The following is a 21,150-nucleotide window of genomic DNA, read 5'->3' as shown; positions in this document are numbered from 1 at the left end:
GATGAGAATTACTATTTAAGCTCCAACCTCCTTACATAAGCTCTCTACCTCCTTTGTCTACTACCAAAATAAACAGGAGATTTTGAATCTGCTGTGAATTTAGACTGGGATATTCTTTGGTTAAAAAACAAAACAAAAACAAAACCCAAACTACAACCAACCAGACTGCTGCTTTGATATCTGCTGGGCACCAATTATTACGCATTCCTGCTAGCTACTTTTTAGACACTTCAAAGTCTACCTGTAGTGCTCAACAGCATAAATAAGTAAAGTGCATCTTTTGAAATTAATCTTTTATTCAGTATCTTGAAGAACAGTTTCAATTACAGGCTTAGGAAAGAAAAAAAACAAATGGAAAGCCACAGGGATAAAAGGGAATTAATGGAAGGTCTTCAGAATAGTCATAGGTTTGAGATTATGTATGTTCAGAAGTAATATGCATAGGAGGCTGAACTAGACCTTAAGGTCTAATTTGCATTTGTGCAAGATCAAAAGATTCCTAAAGCTGCTAGACCAATGTATTTAACAATGTAAGTAACAATTTACAAAGGCCATACCTATTTGCATACGCAAATAAAGGGAAGAACACTCCTAGACAGTGTCTAAGCTGAGTATCCTCTTCAGTCACAGGATTATACCACAACAAAATAAGACGAGAAAGAAGCTTGGCACTAACCAGCCTCCCAGAGAACATCAGTTTGGCTATGCCTTCTGCAGCTTCTGTCCTAAGTTCTGAAAACTGAAGAAAGAACTGATCATACACACAATACACCAACCACAGCAGTTTTCACTAATACTTTATAGTAATAGTCTACATCCTATTTTTCCAATCAATTTTTTACATCCACATATTTGCACCTGCACAAAATTCAAAGCTAGCTCAAGAGTAACATTAGTCTGTATCAGTGACAAAGTTGTGGTCGTTTTCTAGGACAACTATTACACATTAGACCATTCATTTCAATTATACATCATGTAACATTCACATGCAACCTAATGGCATTTTCTGCAAAAGTAATTTTAAAACAAAACTAAGGCAAATTTTATAGTATTTCTTACCTCACTGTCTAAGAAACCAGAAAGAAGTTGCAGGAGGCTCTGAACTGTAGCAGCCTTCTCCTCCTCCTCTGTTGTTTCACCTTCTCCCTCACAATTTTCAGTTCTAATGTTTGCATCTTCATTTTGAGAGTCATTGCCTCTTCTAGCTTTAAATGGCTCAATCCCAAACAGCATTAGTTGATCAAAGAGCACCTTTAAAGCACTGAGCTTTACCTTTATATTGTCTACTTGTAAAACCTAGGTTTAGTAAGGAAAATACATACATTATCTTACAGTAGACCACCAATGTTAACTTTTTTTTTTACCTTAATAAGATTATTTACTTTGGGAAACTTTTTATAATACTTGGGACATATTTCAGGCTTTAGGAACATGTGATACAAATTTAAACCTGAATTTATAACACAACCTGGGAAATAAATTATCAAGTCACCTATGCAACTTCCATTACATAAAATCAATTTAATTTCATTCACTGAGTGAGCATGCATGTGTGAGATTTAATTTTACTGTTCAACTCTTAAAAAGGCACTGGACAAACAGACAGTCTATTTGCCTATAGTAGCTCCATAGTGTTAGGTTCTACAGAAAAAACAGCTTAATTAAAATAAACACTATGTAAAAGGACAGCATGAAGCAAGATGGTAATAAAAGTCCAGGTACTATAGTTCAAATTAACATTCAGATAAAACCATGTATCATGGGTTAGCCTAGAGATCCTAGCTCTGTTTAGCCAAATACCCTGCTTTTGATGGCAGCCTACACAAAGAATATGGGCTTTAGTACCTACAGAAATTAATGATTTATATCTAAAGTCTAAGTTGCTAAAACAACTAAATATCATTTTATTTGTTTAAGGAGGATTTAAATGAGACATACTCAGATTAAAAAAAATAATATATGCTAACTTTTTAGGAACCCAAAGTTCTCTTACTATGGTGACAGAAGCTCTATCATCTTGTCTGAGCTGAGCATATCATCTCAACGCCTGCCTTAAGTGTGTACATGAACACACTCTTAATAAAGCGCTATGCCCACCTACACTTCTCAAAGCCAGGGTCTGAAAAGTTAACAGTAGTGTCACATGTTATATAAATTAGCTCAGCATCAGAACATTTACCACAAAGGAAGGAGATTTGGGTATTACGGCATCCAACAAGTTTCATAACCATAGATGTTTCACCGTGCTATCATTTGTTGGTTTGATTATTGCTTTATCTTCTAACAACTCTTCCTTAATCCATATAAAATTAATAATTCAGAAATTATATCAGATATCCAAGGTCACAGGTAAGTATGTAACAGAAATGTAAAAACACACACAGTCACATTTTCAGTTTGGTTTCCCAAGGAAGGAAGGCTTACAGAATCCTACGGCTTCTCTTTTCTATATTGTAATAACATAAGTACATGACAGAGTTCATCCAGATTCAGAAAATAAAGTGAGATCTTCTAGATGAAGAATCCCTACAAATTTCAAGACAACAGATGCCCTTACAAAGGAACGGCATGCTACTACCAAGATACAACATAAGCTTGAATATTACTAGACGTCAGAAAAATCTACATGAAACCATGCTCTCCAGTTCCAAATCTTCAGGAAATCAGGAATTCCTGGTTCTCAAGTAACGTAATTATGTAGAACAGCTTGTTATAGCTAGAATACTACATTTGTTTACTAAATCACATAGCCCATCATTCCATTTCCCACCATTTTACCTGTAACAGCAATGCAAGCTGTTGTTGGGCAAATTCTTTGTTCTGAAGGGTACAGCAACCCAAACACAGAACTGCCATATTTCTCACAGCTGGATGGACATTAGTTATGCCAGGAAGTATCTGGAAACAATAACATTAGACTTTTCATTGAAATGCTTAAATTGAAGATAAAAAACCTGACTACTAAAACATGCTTACTATGAAACTAAAAATAATTCATCTGTATACCCTGTTTATCTAGGTATAAACAAACAGAAGCAGATCGAGTATGCTGTTTGAAATCAGCAATAAAATAATGGCAAAAATCACTTGGGTTTTGCTTTGTGTTTGTTTTTAGTAATATTTGTTCTCAAACAAAATTGACTTGACTACTCATTGTGAACAAAAACCAAAAAAACAAACCCACACACAACAACAAACCTACACCTTTCTTCATAAAAGACATGAGTATTCTTGCAGGGAAACAATATCTACTTCCAAGCTGCAAGACACAGATGCCACTTACACATACTTGCAATAGTTTAAAACTATAATGGTAAAAAACCACACAAAAAACCCCCAGACTAGATACAGGGTGAACGCTACAATGGCATCATTTCACATTTTTGGATTTACTAAAAAGTTCAAGTTTAAACAACAACAACAAGATATCCCAAATCATGTAATATGTGAAAATCTAGCAGGAACAATACAAAAGCAGGATCTTGAAGAAAGAAAAGTGGAATACACAAATATGAAAATAAAAGAAAGACCTAATGAAAAATAAAAGGTTTCTGAGGGGCATATCAACACTAACTAGGATTTCTAAGAATACTTCTATACATTTGAAAGAAATCAGATGTGGTTCCACTCATTTAAGCTAATCTAAATTGTTTTTGCAATTGTCTTTGTAGTTTGAGTTCTAAGAATGCCCATACTGAGTCAGGTCATCTAGCCCATTGCCTCATTTTCAAAAAAGATGAAAAGCAAATTCCTATAAAGTATTACATGAACAGACTAAGTAGATACTTCCAAGAATTCTTGTCAAGGTCCCAACAATTTGCAGCAGAGAGACACCAGAGCTGGCTGGCTGCTCCTATCTACCTAATATTTTTCTTGAACTTGCTCAGTCTTCCTTGAAATTTATGCAAGTGTTCACCATGCATACATCCTGCAACAATGAATTCCACAGATTACATGTTACGTGAAGAATGAACTCATTGCATTTGTTTTGAGCTTGCTAGTTGCCAGCTTTATGGGGCGGTCAACCAACCCTTATTCACTTTCTCCACGACGTGTCTTACAACTCATGTCTTACGACTTCCACCCTCTCTCAGACTACTGCTAAATCCTCCCTTCCAAGTTTCAAAGAGGTAACTTATTTAGTCATTCTTCACACAGAAGCGACTCCATACTTTTCCTTGCCCTTCTCTTGACCACTTCCAATTCAAATATAAACCTTCTAGACAGATGGGCTAAGAGTTGCCCAGAGTATTCAGATGCGGGTGCACCACTCATACAATGACCTATTACTGGTTTTCCATTTTGTTTGCACACTCAGTAGCAGTTAAGTCTGTGATTCCTAGAAACGTTAATCTTAAAAACTATACTTTCACAAAGAAAACTAGAAAGTATATCTTGTAGACTATAAGAGGCCTGTAATGCCACTGCCTTATTTCTCAATACAGAAATATTTTGCTCTTCAAAAGGTACTAAGAAAACAGAGGGGGGTGAGCGGGGAAATTCCCCCCAAACATCTTTCCTTATACATGGAAGGAATGAAAGAAAGTTTTACACAAGTTTAAGTCTTTCCTGACTAGGGAACAAAACAAACCAACCAGCCTTAAAAGTTCTCTATTAGAGATCTCATAACTTTGGCTGATAGAAAATCCAAGTAATTAAAGTACCAGCAAGGGTAGTAAACAGATGCTTAAGTACCACACTTGGCACAGTATAACTCAGCACTGTCTAACACTGTTATGTTACTCAAATATTTAGCGTATTCCTGTTTTATTTTAGTATGACTCTGCCACAACAAGTCCTGGCAGAGGAGCTCAGAACAGTGTTATCTGGACTGCACCTCCAAGACACTAGGTTCTGGGAAAGCTCAGAAGCACCACACACAGCATGACAGATACAGCAAAGTGATTGTGAAATAATCACAAACCATCCTGCCAGCATGTAAAGGCCAGCTATGATGCATCCATTTTTATTATAACGTAAACAGTATTTAATCCTACATACCAGAGATTCAATGATTTCATTAATGGTTGGATCAATTCCTTTAGAAAGGGACATGATCTTCAGAAGCTCATAACACATCATCAGACACTTCAACAGTGTTTCAGGATCATTCTTCAATTGGATCAGGGAAAAGAAAAAAACATTAATACAAATGATGGCTGTGACAAGGAGTATGGGGACATTAAACAATTTTTCCCTACCCAAATAAGTATTTCCTGTCCACGTTTGTTGTGCAAGAATATTAACCAAAATCTGTCTATAAATGATAAGAGATTCAGGTTCATGTTTTCAGTAAGTTAAGAGTAAAAGCAATGAAAACTAGACCTTTTTCAGAATTCTTTAATTAGTCAAGGATAAAAGAGCAGTTTAACTGCACTTCTTTGTTTGCTAGAGCATATCATCAGCTTCTACACATGCAGGAGAATACTAATACCCTAAGTGTACCTTTCCAATTTAAAAAATTTACATGATACAAGGCCAAACTACACTTTCTTTTAAAGCTATGTATAAACATCAAAACATAAACAGCACTTGGGAATACGGGAAAGGAAGAGACCTTCTTCACATGCATTTCTTTAATTTCAGGTTGATCTGCTTCTTTTATCAGATCATTTTTAATGTGTTCCAACTCAGTTATTTTCTCTTTTAATACTGATGCTCTATTAAAATCTTGCAGACTAATGCATTCTTCCAAAGCTGCTTTTGCTTCAAAAAGTTTCACTTTTACTTCAGCCAACTGAAATACAAAATAAAAAGAAAATTAATGTAATACTATCACCTTTGTGGTATTAGCCAACAATACACTACTGACATGAGCCAATAACACACTACTATATAAAACTCTTAATAGATAACAAGAAAAATATTTCAAGCTCATTTAACTACAGTCTTGCTTACCTTAAGCTCCCGCTTTCTTATTTCAGCAGCATCAACAGGCTGGCTGACTGTAATAATTGGTTCATGAACTTCTGATACTATTTCTGCGATCTATTGTTACAAACAGTACATTAATGCCATTAATTTTAGCTCAAATGTCAGACACTAAGCATATAACTTTTCCAAATTTAAAATAGCCATCCTTCTGAAAAAGTATTGAACAGCTGCGTAGTTCCCCTTAACAGCGAATTCACTGCAAATAAATCCTCATTTTGACAACAGTCTAAGCATGAAAGTCTACTGTTTCCTACCATTTACCTAGGCAAGCAAGAAAGCAGAAGACTGTATATGCATGAATAAGTTAAGCAGTTTCTATGCCAACAGTTAACAGGCACCATCTCCTCCACATCTGAACACATGCTTTAAAAAGAATTAGTGGTAACGAGAGTAAGGTTTTTCATCTGTTACTACTTCAAGCAAAATACAACTAAGAACACTCATTTAAAGATCTATAAACCACCATATGTAGTATAAGAAGCCACGTAAGCAATTTAATTTCAAGCCAAATACATCCATAGAACTAGAAGCAGAACTAGGCTAAGAGTTTTTCAGTTCGTTAGGCATTTCCTTTAAAGTCAGACCTATTATCTTAAAAACTGAAATGAAGCATGAGGAAAAACTTAAGACTGAATGAGATGGGACAGTCTTAATTTGATTTATCTTGTATCAGATGACCTCAGTTTAACTTCCTCTCAAGCTGTACCAAAATCAACAGGATGTACTGAATCAGTGTATTTCACTAAAATAACAGAAATGCACCCACTTACTATTACTGCTGCACTACAGTGTTACGATTACCATAGTTCTTCCATTGCAATTGTGTAACAAACCATATCCTAGCTTTACCCACTGGATTGAGGTAAATCCAGGGTTCATTTGAAATATTTGAGCAAAACCAAGAATCTATTTTTTAGGAGTCAATTTAAAATAATTATGCTATATATAAAGACTTTGGCATATAAAATACAACTTTTTTTAGTACTCATCCCAGCTAGAAGGAGGGAAGAGAAATTTGAATCCTCACTTTGAATGTTTTACTTAAAACTGTTTGGATCTAATATGATAAAGGATTCTGAAACAGGCTGTCAAATCCTAATTTAAGGATTACATTTACAACACCAGTCAAATCTTTTAAAGATAAAGATCTTTGGACAACCACTAAATACAACCACGCAAAGAAAAAAGTGGGGGAAGAACATACGTGTTTTCCCAAATTAAAAATATTTTAACTCCTGATATTTCTGTAACAATGCTTCATAAAGGCCATTTTATATACAGGGAAGTTAGAGCCTAGAAAACAGTGAGCCTTTAGAATTACTTACAACTTGAATCCTTCTGTCATCATCCTCAACAATAATGAGTAACCTTTCCACAAGCAGGGATATAAGAGCTGTTGAAGTTGCAGGTAGAATGAGAATTTTTTGTAAAGTTGCCAACAGATGATTTCTGCATCAAGGAGAAAAAAAACCAAAACCAATCTGTTTGCTTATTCAAGAAAATGGACGACATAAGAGTTAATATTCTACTCTGAGTTAGTGTGTTGAAGACTTCGTAATAGAAATTTCTCTATAGCTATATTAACTGCTGAACATATTTTCTCACTTAGCAATGTTTGTCTTTTCCTGATTTTGCCTAATTTCTCTCGATTAGAAAACGCTAAATTTTTTAATCAGGTATCACTACTGTCCAATGAAAGGTCATACCAGCAGAAAATAGTCAGAGTATCAATACTGTAGAATGTTTTCATAGAAATTACCTGGCTGGAAACTAGGGGGAAAAAAAATAATAAATTACAAGTTATACTATTTTGCCAGTCTGGCATACGTATAATAGATTACACAGAGAGTTTGGAATTATTGCTGTTTGTACTATCATAACTGCAATTTTTCATAAAATGCCTGTGATGGCATGAACTTCCAAATTTATTCACTTATTACTTCACATCAAAAGGCTGTTCAAATTATAGGAATGACTCAGTTAACACACTCCAATTCAGCTTGGCATTGAGAACATCTGTAACCTTTTAGGCATTAGTAGATTGGGCTTAAAAACGTAAGAAACACATAGGCTACTTACTGTCATCTGCTGAGAAGCAATGCATTTGTCTCCTTTAATTTTTTATACTATGTTCCAAATGAACATTCTTGTAACTTCAGAATCTCAAGAATATGTTATGAAAACAACTGAATTTCTCTCCCCAAACAATGCTATATCTGTATTAAAACTCATTTTTACAGAGGAGTAACCAGACTGCATTTGGCACACTTTTGGAAACAATTCCATTAGAGCCCGGGCCTTTTTTCCAGCTAGCATTACAGCAGACTCTATGCCTGTCTACAGGCGTAAGTACCATAAGCTTAGTAAGACAGATTTTATATTTAAGCTTACCTTCCTCCCTCCTCCATGATATCCATGCAGCCTATGATAAGAATCAGTTGCTGGCCTATAAATTCTTTTGTCATCAGGTTTTCAAAAGAAGTAAAGTCTTCTCTTTGTTCTTCACTAAGAACTGGCATATTTTGAAGGTAACTGAATCCAAATAGAAACAGACATAATTACATTCAGAATCACTGTTGGAAAGTTAAGAAAAAACCCAACAAAAACCAAACCCAAAAACCCAAACACAAACCACCTCCCCTCCAGAAAAAACAAAACCCCACCACTTTCCTGTCCTGTATAAACAAACAGCTACCTTAGTTACAAACCTTAAAAATTCATATTTGTGTCCTCCTTTTCACAGATTAATTTTAAAATACATTATATGGTATAAACTTTCTGAAACTATTAATGCACTTCATTAAGAAAATCCCTCAGTTGAGAATGCAAAATAGTGAGAAACAGAAAATGACAAGTTATATTTGTACATGTGATTTCAGTTCTGTACCCCTGCATAAAGACAACATCTTAGGAATAAATGTGTGTACCATTTTTCATGTATACAGCTATTACTTTTCTGCATATTTAGGTAGTCTATTCTCCTACATGTTCAGAAATATTTATGTTGCCTACAAGACAAAATACAAGAAAAAAATCACTAAAGTGTGGAGTGAATTTTAAGTTCTTTATCTGATCAAATATGCCATCACGGAAGAACAACAATGTTGTCAGATACACTCAGCCACATAGCATGGAAAGTGTAATCAGTTTGTTCTGTTTCTTTATTTTTCTAGAGTCATTGTCCTTTTATCAAAGTTTTTTCCATCAATTAGAGCATGCATGTTCAGAAAATCTGGAGTGAAACATATAATGTACAAAATTCAATACTGAATATAATGTAATACATAAAATTCAAATACTGGTAAGAGCTGTGAAAAAGCTTACTTTTACTACAGCTTTGCAGATACTTTTCAGCAACAGCTCATTAAATTTAGCAAATTTAAAAAATGTCTTCAAAGTTAGGACAGAAACTTTGCATGTAGCCACTACTTAAGGACATCTGAAATTACAACAATGTAGGCAGCTTTCTGATCATGTTACAATAATATTACCTGCACCACATAATAGTGAAGTATCTAAACAAAGCATAGAAACCTTCATCTTTTTCTTAAGTACTAATGACTTGCAGTTCCTTGCTCCTAACTAATACTTTCACAGTGCAAATAAAGACTTGGATTGTACAATTGCAAATCTACATGAAACAACTGGTGACACAGCTCACCAATGAACAGTTTAACAGTTGATACTACAGACAAATACTAGTCTAGTTAATCTTACTCAGCCTCTTCCTGGACGGGAAGATAACTGAAGGCATTTTGAGTAAAATTAGATGGAAAAAAGGGAAAACCTTTTTCTGGAGAATAAATTATTTATGGGCTGTTAAATTAATTATGAATAAAAAAAAATTTACATTCACCAAACAATCCACATTTCAAAATCAAGGAAGCACAGACACTTCATTTATTAAATGTTTATGAAATATGTTAGCACATTCCACATTGAAAAGTAGCAACTTCTATAAGTACTACTAGTATACTACACCCACTGATGTGAGAAAAGAATATGCATATTTTTAATTGGAAACATCTATCAAAACAATGCATTTTTCAGCAGATCCAACTTATAAGCATTCCAGGAAGCTTCACTCTACATTTTGCAAGTACAATACCTCAGTTAAGATTTCTCAGCATTCTCCATGCCTACAAACAAATTCTATTCGAATTTTATGTTAAGACTAGAGTAGAGATGCTAAGACAAAAAAATAATTTACCTTTCTTCACTTTGGTAAAAAGATGGCCCTAAAACATTCATTTTTCCCCTCCTAACTAAATATTCTGTAATTGGCTCACTTAGAAGCATTGTCCCTGCCTTCAAACATAAGTTTGAGTAGGGGAAGAAAAAAGGGAATGAACGCTCAGCTTCAAAAACCCTTCCCTTGAGTACAGCAGCCAAACTGTATTTTATTTTCACAAGTATTGGTTTCTGCAAGCTCTAAAAACCTCCTTCCACAAGCTTTTTGCAAACACAGCCACCTACATAACAGATGAACAAAGGATAGCTACGTATTACCGAACAATTATTCTATTATTTAAATGCTATTATTATTTAAATTATGCTATTGATCTAGCAGTCCATCTTGCCAATAATTCATAAGAAAGGACATTCCAAAAATTGTTTTCAAGTTATAAATCTGCTTTTCACAGTTTGTTTTGTAAAAAAAGTAAATCCTCTCCAAAGTCTTCTAAAAAAAAAAAAAACCCCAAAACTTTTAAAAATCACTGTTCAAGCACAACTTTGGCTTTAAGGGAAACCTGAATAGCTGAATAAAAGAAATATTCTCCACTTTAAAAAATATATACATATATTTTAGTGGTAAGAGATTAATTTTTAAATGCAATGTACCTTAATAAATAATCTGCATATACAGCTGTTTCTGGCAACATCTGTTCTAGTAAATCTTCACATTCTTCACCTTTTGATTTTAGATATTCACAAAGACATCTCCAATATAACACATTCTCAGGTGTTAAGTCTTCCAGTGGAATCAGTTTTCTAAACAAAAATAAATACACAGGGATAAATAAAATAGGGTCAAAGACAACAAATGAACAGAAAAAAATTACTTCCTAAAATGAAAATAAAATCCTGTCAAAGGTATTTGCCACAGAAATACTTTAAGACTGACAAAAATAACTTCTTAGGTGAGGACACAGAGCTCCATCTCCACGAGCCTCTCGCTACACTGCCCTTCTCAGTATTTTAAATCAAGGCTGTTCATATCAGTTTGCAGGAATATTCTGCTCAGTCCTTCTGTCCTACTAGAGCAACCACCCAAGTACTATGAAACGTTGTTATCACTGTACAAATCTGCAAAACTAAACTATTAATTATATTATTTTTTCAGCTTCTGTTCATGAAGACCTTCACAGTATTTGAGTAGCAATCATAGTATGTCAAATTCAAAAAGTAATAGAATTGCCTCTCAGCATCTCTGAAAGCTCATCCTGTTTACTAGACATAGGACCCCCACTCCTTTTTATAAGCATAGTGTTTTCTATACTAAGCATGGCATATAATCTTTGTTTTCAGAAGCAGTACATTAAGTTGTGCATCAATTCTACCTCAAAACAGAAAAGACAGTGTCACTGTCAGTGGTATTTTTCACTCCCTTGAATCTCATTTTGCCTGCAAACTATGGATAACAACTTTGTTGTTCTTTTAGGCCACACATACAAATAAAAAAATCCACCAAAAAAACCCAACAACATGTTGATGAAAACTGACCATTTGATGGCTTCCCTTTAATCTGATAAGTGTCTTTATTTAAAAGTAAATTCAACAAAAAGTCAGACTTCAAAAATCTAAGCCTTTATCATATTGATACTGCATCAATCAAGCGGTACTCAGAAACATCATACAAGAAAAAGCCTAATATTTTCCATAAGTCAAATAATCTCATTACAAGCTGAATAATTTCACTCGCTTTCCAAAATGTCATTAGTCTACCTGATCTACTTAAAAAAATTCTCAGTTAGCCCAGTTTTTTAGAATGGAAGCCTTGTTTTGTACAGGATCAAAGTCAGACTGACAAGTCCATAACTACATAATTTTTTCCTTTGAACCTCTTAAGACATTGGCACGTTTCCAGAGGCTGTAAGAAAGTTATCTCATCATTATTGATGCTTTTTAAAGCTAGATAGGCCCACTTCTGTTGCTTTGGAGTGCAATGCATGTAGCTTCAGCTGATTTCAAAGCATCCGTCATAAGCTACTACTATAACGCAAGACACTTCATATGATGACTTTACACATTTTCCCCCGAAAAGATGGAGTACAATTTTTGTTACCACTTTTTAATCAGTGACAATTTGCCATTTGATCATACGAGATTAGATTCCTATCACTGTTAATAATCATTCCACTCTGGTTGCCTCAACTCAAGCCTTTCTTCTCACCGCTTTTTGCCTCCCTTAGAAATTTCTTACAACTTCTTATTTCTTGTTTTCTTCACACATTCATTTTTGCTTTATGGATCTTAACATTCATCATGCCACCCTCTTCATAGCTTAGGAACTCGCTTAGTCAAATGCTACCAAACTTTAACACAGGAAAACAAGCCTCTAAGATACCAACTTCTGTCAAGCTCTGCTAATACAAATCAATACCTCCAAAAGAACACTGAAATACAAGCCAAATAATTCCATTCTGATTGATCCTCCAAACAGTTCATGGATAACTGAACCAGCCCCAAATTGTGCTGCCTCTAGCTCAGCAGAAAGGATGAAGGGAAACCAAAGAGGACAAGAAAAATCTGTGAGAAAGACCAGGAGAAAGACAGAGAGCGTAGGAACAGAAAAAGAGCTTTTAAGTACCACAGGTTAAAAGACGAGAGGAAATTACAGTTGTGGAGGTAAATTGGAGCATCGCCTTTGTTTTATTTCCTGTACTGGTTTGTACAGCTTACCATAAATTAGACTAAGAAATACGAATACATAGAAAAACATGTTTAGTTAATTAATTTGCTGCCTCCTCTTAAATTCTAAGAGTGTGATTTTTGGGGTGTTCAGAAAACAAGTAGTAAAAGACATTTTTCATCTTTTCCTCTTGCTTATCTGGCATAATCATTTTCAGCTGATGAACAGGGATATTTTAAAAAAGAAAAAAGCGTACGTACCCAAAAGACTTCAGTACACAAACACTGGAGAGACATCATGGCTTACAACCAGAATATCAGTCTTTTATCACAGGTAATAGTCTGCTCCTCATTTAGTTAACACCTGTAATTTAATATTCTTATACAAAATAGTTTGGGAATGAAAATTGCATACCTGCTGTCAAGGTTTTTAAAGTTCTGAACAAAGTCATGAAGTGGAGATAATGAAAAAATAGCCTTTAGTGCTGAGATGGCCACTTCTGCGCAGTTTTCCACATCCAGTCGATGAAGCAATTCTAAAACATCCCCATCAGTAAATCGTAACCAGGCTTGAAGCAGCTTCTTCTTCATTACCTCCTTAACAGCATCTAATAATACAGGAATTTTAATGTTTTAAACCATTTAAGGTCAAAAAATATCAAGTTTTCCATATATTTTCACAAAACTTTTTTCTGTAGAAGGCTTTCTGGAGAAAAGTTGTTACACAGTTGAACTTAGTGTTACCTCAAAAAAAAGAAAAAAGCCTAACAGTTAAGCAAGAACTACTTATGAAGCACTACTACACCTTTGACGCAACACATTTTCTCCCCCCACAGGGAATAAAAAAAACCCACCTCTATCCAAAAACTGTTACATCTAAAGACAGCACCTCAACCCAGAAAATCTACAAACCACAAACTCCTGTAGAGCAAGGAAATATTCTGGTGAACCAATGTTATACACTTGCCCTGTTTCATGCATTTCAGAATGGGCCACTTTTGGAAGCAGGATACTACTGTACAGACATTTAGGTCTGAACTGCCACACAGAATTCTTGTGTTGAATAATTGAACGAATTGGATTATGACATTTACATAAAGATACTTTAAGTCCCTCCTTCCCATTGCCACAGTGAACAGAGTTTCTGGATCAGCAGAGTCCTATTTAATCAAGGAAAAAAGTATTTGTGGGAACATCTAGAATGCATAAATCATTAATATGTACACACAGATTTAAGCAGGGAAGTAGAAAGGCTAATAGTCTGATGGAAGTAAAAACATAATAACTAGGGATCAATACAAGTATGCTCTTAGGACCTTTTAGAAAACAGTATCTAATGTAAGGGAAATTAAGTCCACACACACTGACAATACTCATTTTTCCTCTTAAACGTACCTTTACGATAACAGAAGACAGCACTTAAATATAGTTAAGATTTCAAAAAGAGCTGTAAAAAGGCCTTGAAAGAGCTAAATTAATGTTCTAAGAAAGAGAAATCTCTCCAAGAAGGTGAAAAGCATAAACTAGTAGAACGTGGCAGAATGAAAGAAAATGAGAGTGGAGAATTGACAGCTGAATGCACCCTGAAAAACAGAACAAAGCAGAATCTAGATTGTTTTCTAGGTCTTGTTTAATTATAAACCCTTGCTCTGAAGCAAATACAGGAAAACATCCAAAATTTCAACCCAGCAATCTTGAGCAAGCAAGTTCCTCTCCTGTTAGCTTAGAAGTTACTCAAATAAGCAAATTTGATAAAGCTATATATATTTGAGATAATAGAATTTACAAAACAGATCAAAATGAGGGAATACTAGTGGACGTATATACAAATGCAGCCAGTTTGGAACATAAACTTCTTCTGCCCAGCAAAAAGCATTTGACGGTAATGGTATCAGTCACACTACATAGCCTAGCAGATACTTTCCCTTGTGATTCTAGATATCAAGAAAAAGAGCAAGTCCTCAATAGCTGGGATGAAGAATCATCCTAAGGAAGATACAGACACCAACAGAGAAAGTATCTGCTCTAGATCATAAAAGATAGCAGTTCTTTATGTTGAACATCTCAATGTCACTGAAATATAGGCTGTGTAGAAACACTGTACCTTCCCAGTGAGGGAATGTAACAAATCCTTGTTCCTGACAAATGAAGGATCACAGGAAAAAATAGCGAAGGTAGTTTCCCTCCCAGTTTTGAGAAATTACTACATCAAAAACTCATTTACCCTGAGTCAAAAGAAAGCATTACTGGGAGGGAAGGGGGAGGACAGCCAGCAGACAAGAAGCAGCTAGTTAGGTCAAACATCAAACTAGTATCCTGATAAACAGTAATTCACAACATGGATTTTTCAGTGCTGGACTTCAAAACCAAAACCTGACAAACTTCATTATGCTACTATAGAACAATTCAGGGTAGGTGGGGAAAAAATGCTTATTAAAGCTTATTATACAGGAGGAGGACTTCTTTTTAAGTGTAGTTCTATACAGCATAACAAAGCAGTCAGCTGATCCTCTCTTCCTTTGCTGTCAAGAACATAATAACATGGTCCCCAACTAGCCAAGGAAAAAGGTAAACCAATAAAAACATGCATTCATAACACACCTTTAAGAGCTCCAGTTACCAAGGGACACAGTACTTTTGTTCTTTAAGTTAATATCTATATAGGTCATTTCTCACCATTCACAAGCAACACTAATAAAGGAAATTTCTCAGAGTAAAATTCAACAGGGTTTAGTACAGACTTTCCAAACAAAGTACACTGATAACACAGTAGCACTTACTAAAACTAGCAGCTTTTATCCTCAAAGTCATGTATGTAATTGCCATTGTTGCAAAGAAAAAAAAAAAAAAAAAAAAGGCAAAAACCCCTGTGTTCTACATAGGCTGGCCAAAATTGTCACGCTCTGATGCATGTTACCTTTTGATCTTTTGCAACACCACCACACACAATTATAGGTACGTTCTGAATGGCTCTTTATATAAAAATAATACAATACAGAAGACATCAAAAAGAATAAAGCTGCTTCATGATGAAATGAATGAGGGTCAATCAAAAGTTCATTAAAAAATATTAAAGCTAGTTAAATAGAAAATAACCAGTTGAGAAGATTTCTCTCCAAAAGCACATAGGAAATATTTCCAACAATTATCAATCTGATATTAATGTTTACATTTCAATTCTTTAATGTATTTGTTACAAAAATATCTGTAACGAAACATATTTCAAAATACACTGAATTAAATAATTACATTTTTCTACTTCTGTGCTTAATCACACTTGTTTTTTCATTTTAATAGCATTTGGTCCTATTTTAGAGCCCAGTGGCTTTCAAGTTCTTTTGAAAGTACAGTCCTTTTCTGCTTTGTCCACTATAAAGGGACTGGAAAACCAAAGCAGCAATCAGAATTTCTTGTGCTTAAACATTTCCTGGTACCTCATGACTCCCTTTGCACTCATTATTATTGATATCACAGCTTCCACATGAATCATTCATAAAAGATTAGAAAGTATTCTTTCTTAAACATGTATTAAGATGTTGAAAAAGATAATCTCTTACCAGATCTGTCATTAAGTCCTTGTTGCAACAATTTTACTCTCTGTGCTATTGACAGAGCTCTCATGTGAACTTTTTCTGCCAAAACCTTAAAAAAATTAAGACATTAAAATGTATTTCTACAAATAAAAACTGAATTCATTAACTACCTGTGGGTTTCAACTCTGTCTTATCCATTCACAGAAATCATAAGTCAATAAAAGCCTGTAATACCTATGCCATCAGCATCGTACCAGTGCATTAACAAGCAGATTCTTGTGCATGGAAGAAAATGTAAAATAAAATAAGTTAAGAAATAGGTTAACAAATGGCTTTGAAGCTTGGCAGCTCCACTTAAATACAACACCAGGACACAAAAACTACTCTCTCTCCTTAAAGCTCTAAGAGCAATGAATATCTGCAATGGAATAACTGAAGCATGTACTTTTCTGAAGGCCTACTAACATAGGGATTCAGCTAAAAAACAGAATTTAATCTGATTGAGAAAGAGCAGAAAATGGTTCTGTATGAAAAAATTGAACATTTTACTTGAAGCTCTTGCATAAGGTGCCTACATAAGAAACACACATGGTAGCATACCTTCCCGCCCTTACCTCCACATGTAAACCTAAATAATGGTTGATAGTTCTCAAGTGTAATATCAAAATATGTAATTTTTTTACACTAGTATTGCTGTGAACCCAACTTTAATTAATTATCTATTATGTAATAACAGAAAAGAAAAATTGCTTCACAAACATCACAAAATGCATACATACAAAGTAAGAATACAATCTGTTGTTTTCTACTTTTACTGTCTGATCCTCAAAAGCCGAGTTCTATCAAGCAAGTTCTGCAATCAAGTTCACGGGTTTTATGGGTTTTAACTTGAAAACTCACATTAAATCACTCCTCCTCATAATCTGGGTAAAGGAAAATAAATTATTTAACTGTTCTGAGTGTTTAACCAGTCAAATATAATAAACAATTTAAAGCTTTTCTCTGAAGTCAGTCTTTGAAATTAAAGCGATCTAATTCACCTCGTATGCCAGCTTCCTGACAGATTCCTTTACATCCATAGTGCGGCCTACAATTTTTGGCAAAGTCCTTGCTGATGGAGCAATACATGACAGCACTGCACGCCTCACTTCTGAATTTGAATCATTTTCAAGCAATGTGTTGTAGACTGGAAGTGAAACAGTCATAATAAGCTTTTCAGAAGAATTTGAAACGTCACAGGAAAACAGAGAATACCAAAAATAAATTTAAAAAATCAGCAGCTGTTATTAAAACACCTCCATCACCCCTGCCCAGCTCACACAAATTTAGGGAATAGTTTACAGTCCCAGCCCTAAGATTTTATGCATTCACATGCTGAACTATGACCTCAAAAGGAATTAATCTATGAAAATAATATTTGCAGTCATAAGTAGGATCTCCAGTTACTAACTCTGAAAATTGCTATTCTAGATCCCACCTACAAAAAAACCCCACTTTTTAATTTACGGGACAACAAAAAAAAAATCCCACCATGCTTCCAAATGTTGGCTACTTATGACCTCTAGTCACTAGCTATACATCCTCATTTACCTTTGAGGTGGATCCTCAAATTTTCCTGTGAGTGGAAAACTTCAATATCCATTAAGTCTAATAAACTCTAACAGTATAACTCTCACATAATGCTTTTTGTTATATTCTTGACCATTCTTTAACATTGAAAGCAATGACAAAAGTAATTTACTCAGAGAACACTGAAATTAATCTTGCTCTGTGAGATGATTGACTATGAAATTTGTGAGCTCCTAAATAAGCAACTTGTAAACAAACACTTAGAAAATACCACTTCAGAAAAGATACCTTAATAACAAACAAACCCCAACTAACAAACTTACTCTTCACAAAAAACAATAGCCAAGTTTAATCAGGGCACGATTTACATAACAACTGTGCTGGTACAAACCTACAGTCCCTCTACCTTAAGGCAATGGAAGCAGAGGCTTAAGTGAAGAAAAAGAAACACACAGACACACAAAAACAGCATTAAGAAACCTGGGTTCCAGGGGTGGTGATCTCTTAAAGGAAGCGATCCATACATGAGACCAGATTCACACACACACAGAGACAAAAAAAAAGCAACTAAAAAAAGCATAGGTAAGCAATGTCAGTTACCAGTTAGCCTCTCATGGGGCAAACAGCCACAACTTCAGACAAAATTAAGTTTTTCAATTATCTCTACAGCTACATTCAGTTCACAGAAGACCCTGAGCCCAATATGGTTTGTCTGTCATCTAATCCACAGTGGATCTCTCCTTCAAGCTGCTCTGTCTTTTCCCCTCGAACACACACAACTCTCCCATCTACAACCTCCTCCAGCAGAGAGCTGCGCATTTTACAAATTATTACAAGAATACCCTCTAAGATTTGTTTACTTAAAAAAATGCTTTAAAATGTTTCAAAGTAATGTCAATCAACAAGTGTTCTTAAACAAAGGAAAAATCCCAGTAGTACTTACTATTAACAACAGGGCAGTTTTCATCCTTAGGATCTTGAAGTCTCGACAGGGCCAAGGCAGCTTGAATTCTAACACTTGAAAATTTATCTTTAAGTCTAATCAGCATAGCTTTGTTAATTTTATCAAATAAGTCATCATCAATCTGGGCATTTTCTGGCATAGTGCCCAAAATCTTATTAACAAGTTGACACGTTCGAAACCTAACCGCATGGCTGTTTGCACTGTGAGACTTAGGGAAGAAAAAAAAAAAAAAAAAGTAGTACTCATAATCACACATTTCTTATTTCCAACAATATGCACATGCAAGTAGTTAATATTCTATACAGCACATGAAAGATGCACTTCTGTATTCCAAAAGCTTTTCCTATTTATTTTTAATAAGATTAAAAAGTCACAGAACTAGAAAACAATTATGATCCATCACCTGTATCAGTGGCACTTTACATAATTAGCAATTCACAAAGGAAGAAACATGCATACCACTCAATACAGACTACAGTACATGAGCTAATATACTGCTCTGTCTCCATAAAACATTATTAGGAAAAAAAATATTAGCAATGATGACTAGCGATCTTGGTCTGATCAATAGTTTTTCCATGTCAAAACACTAGTTTAAGAAAATATGACAGTATTTGTGTTTGCATGCAGTTGGAACTGTTGATCTCTCTACATAAAAACTTGCAATAAGCAGAAAGGAATAATACGTATTCCAACCATACTTGTATGAAAGATATTTCAATATTTTTACTTATACTTACCAAAGCAACAGTATAATTTCGTTTCCATAACACATACACAATTTCACACTTAATGATGCACCTATAATAAGGCCTATCATGACACATCTAACAACAAATTAAGAAAACAGTTCTTATTTTCTCATGGCCCTAACGTTTGAAATCCAGTTTTTGGGTTATCCAGGGAGGAGAGGTTACTCAAAAGCACTAGCTTTGCCTTGCTTTCAGTTTTTTAGTTCTAGTTTGTAGGTGACATCTCAAGTGCCAGCAAGTTTTTTTCCCCCACTGCATTAAGTTTCCATTTGTTATGTTAAAGATTTAATAATAAGCGTTACTATACCTCAAGCAGAAAGTCAAACACATAATTCATAAGTAAATTATCTTCTTCTGCCTCCTCACTACCGTCCCCTTCCTCCATTTGATAAAATGAAGTAACAAATTTAGCCACAAAATCGATCACTTGTTCCACTGCTGGTTCCCGTCTGTAGATTATCATAGCATACTTAAGGAAATGAATGAATTTTTCATTAAAATCTTCCTTGTCTTTCGACTGAAAAAAAGCAAAAAAAAATATGAAACCACAACAGAAGGTAACTACCCAGTTCATCTTTCAAAAGCAGTATCAGAGAAAAATAAAATAAACGGGTTTATAATTGACAGCTTCCATTTAAATTTTTTAAGCGCCAAAGCCAGCAGTTGGGGCACACCCGCTTACGTGCCCTCTTGGCTATTTTGCTTTAACTCCACAGCAGGCATATGTCTGGACCCCGAGCTCCATTCTGGAGTTGAGGTTTACCTGCTAACAGGTTTCAGAACGGCAATACTCATTCAACGACACCCCAGTCCATTATTACACAGTCACACCTACTACTCGGGTATCCAAATACCTCTCAGCAACATCATTAATAAATAACAATACCTGCCGCGGGCGGCTCTCACAGCCATGTTCGCAGGAGACAACTGTGTACAACAGTTTAGTATGTGGCTTGTTTTGCGTTATTTGGGTTTTTTTTAATTCTTAGGGCTCTTCTTAGGCATACTGGCCGCAATGCTTGTTTTAGGGGAAAGGCGGCCGACAAGGGTCCCTGCCCCCTGACGGAGAAGCAAAGCAGCTTTTTCCTTCAGCCTAACAGGTCACCGCTCCGCCCAGCCGCCGGCACGCCCGAGGGCAGGCATACCTGATCGTAGGTGCTCTTCAATGCCACAACAAGTTTCTCACGGTTCTGATACGGCTTCTGGGCCAGCTGAAACGCTTCGTTGATTTGCAGAAGCTTCTTTTCCGCGCCCATGGCTGCAGAGAAAGGAGACGGTCACGGAGCGACTCCCTTGCCCCGGGCTCCCTTAGCGCAGCGCGGCTCCAGGAAGGCAGAGAGCTGGTCTACCCGCGCAGGCCCCGCAACGGCAAGGCCGCTCCTAACGGCGCAAGGAGCGCCCACCGCAAGCGGACCGAGGCTGCGGACCGAGGGTCCCGACCAACGGCCCGGCCCAGCCGCTAGGCCGCCACCGGAGACCGGCGCCGCGCGCGCACCAGCAACGGTAGCGGCGCCCGCGCCCCCAGCTTCAAACTCGGCGCGAGTAC

At 35.6% G+C, this 21,150-nt stretch overlaps 1 protein-coding gene across 1 annotated transcript in view; it reads right to left on the bottom strand.

Annotated features, from left to right (window-relative positions):
* The window catches only part of NCAPG (non-SMC condensin I complex subunit G), a 29,424-nt gene extending 8,274 nt beyond the window's left edge, over positions 1–21,150 (bottom strand). Inside the window, exons 1-16 of the mRNA XM_037390068.1 lie at positions 21,051–21,150; positions 20,750–20,864; positions 19,912–20,121; positions 18,832–19,060; positions 17,360–17,505; positions 16,344–16,428; positions 13,202–13,394; positions 10,777–10,926; positions 8,326–8,466; positions 7,260–7,383; positions 5,899–5,988; positions 5,558–5,737; positions 5,002–5,112; positions 2,779–2,898; positions 1,060–1,296; positions 558–739 (exon numbers count right to left, since the gene is read on the bottom strand). Coding sequence (XP_037245965.1) covers positions 558–739; positions 1,060–1,296; positions 2,779–2,898; positions 5,002–5,112; positions 5,558–5,737; positions 5,899–5,988; positions 7,260–7,383; positions 8,326–8,466; positions 10,777–10,926; positions 13,202–13,394; positions 16,344–16,428; positions 17,360–17,505; positions 18,832–19,060; positions 19,912–20,121; positions 20,750–20,860 — 2,309 coding nt within the window. The 5' untranslated portion in view covers positions 20,861–20,864; positions 21,051–21,150. The remainder of the gene's footprint in view (positions 1–557; positions 740–1,059; positions 1,297–2,778; positions 2,899–5,001; positions 5,113–5,557; positions 5,738–5,898; positions 5,989–7,259; positions 7,384–8,325; positions 8,467–10,776; positions 10,927–13,201; positions 13,395–16,343; positions 16,429–17,359; positions 17,506–18,831; positions 19,061–19,911; positions 20,122–20,749; positions 20,865–21,050) is intronic.

This window comes from Falco rusticolus, chromosome 1 (assembly GCF_015220075.1).
Source record: "Falco rusticolus isolate bFalRus1 chromosome 1, bFalRus1.pri, whole genome shotgun sequence".
In the NCBI taxonomy this organism is placed as follows: domain Eukaryota; kingdom Metazoa; phylum Chordata; class Aves; order Falconiformes; family Falconidae; genus Falco; species Falco rusticolus.
This window is presented reverse-complemented; position numbering and strand designations above follow the sequence as displayed.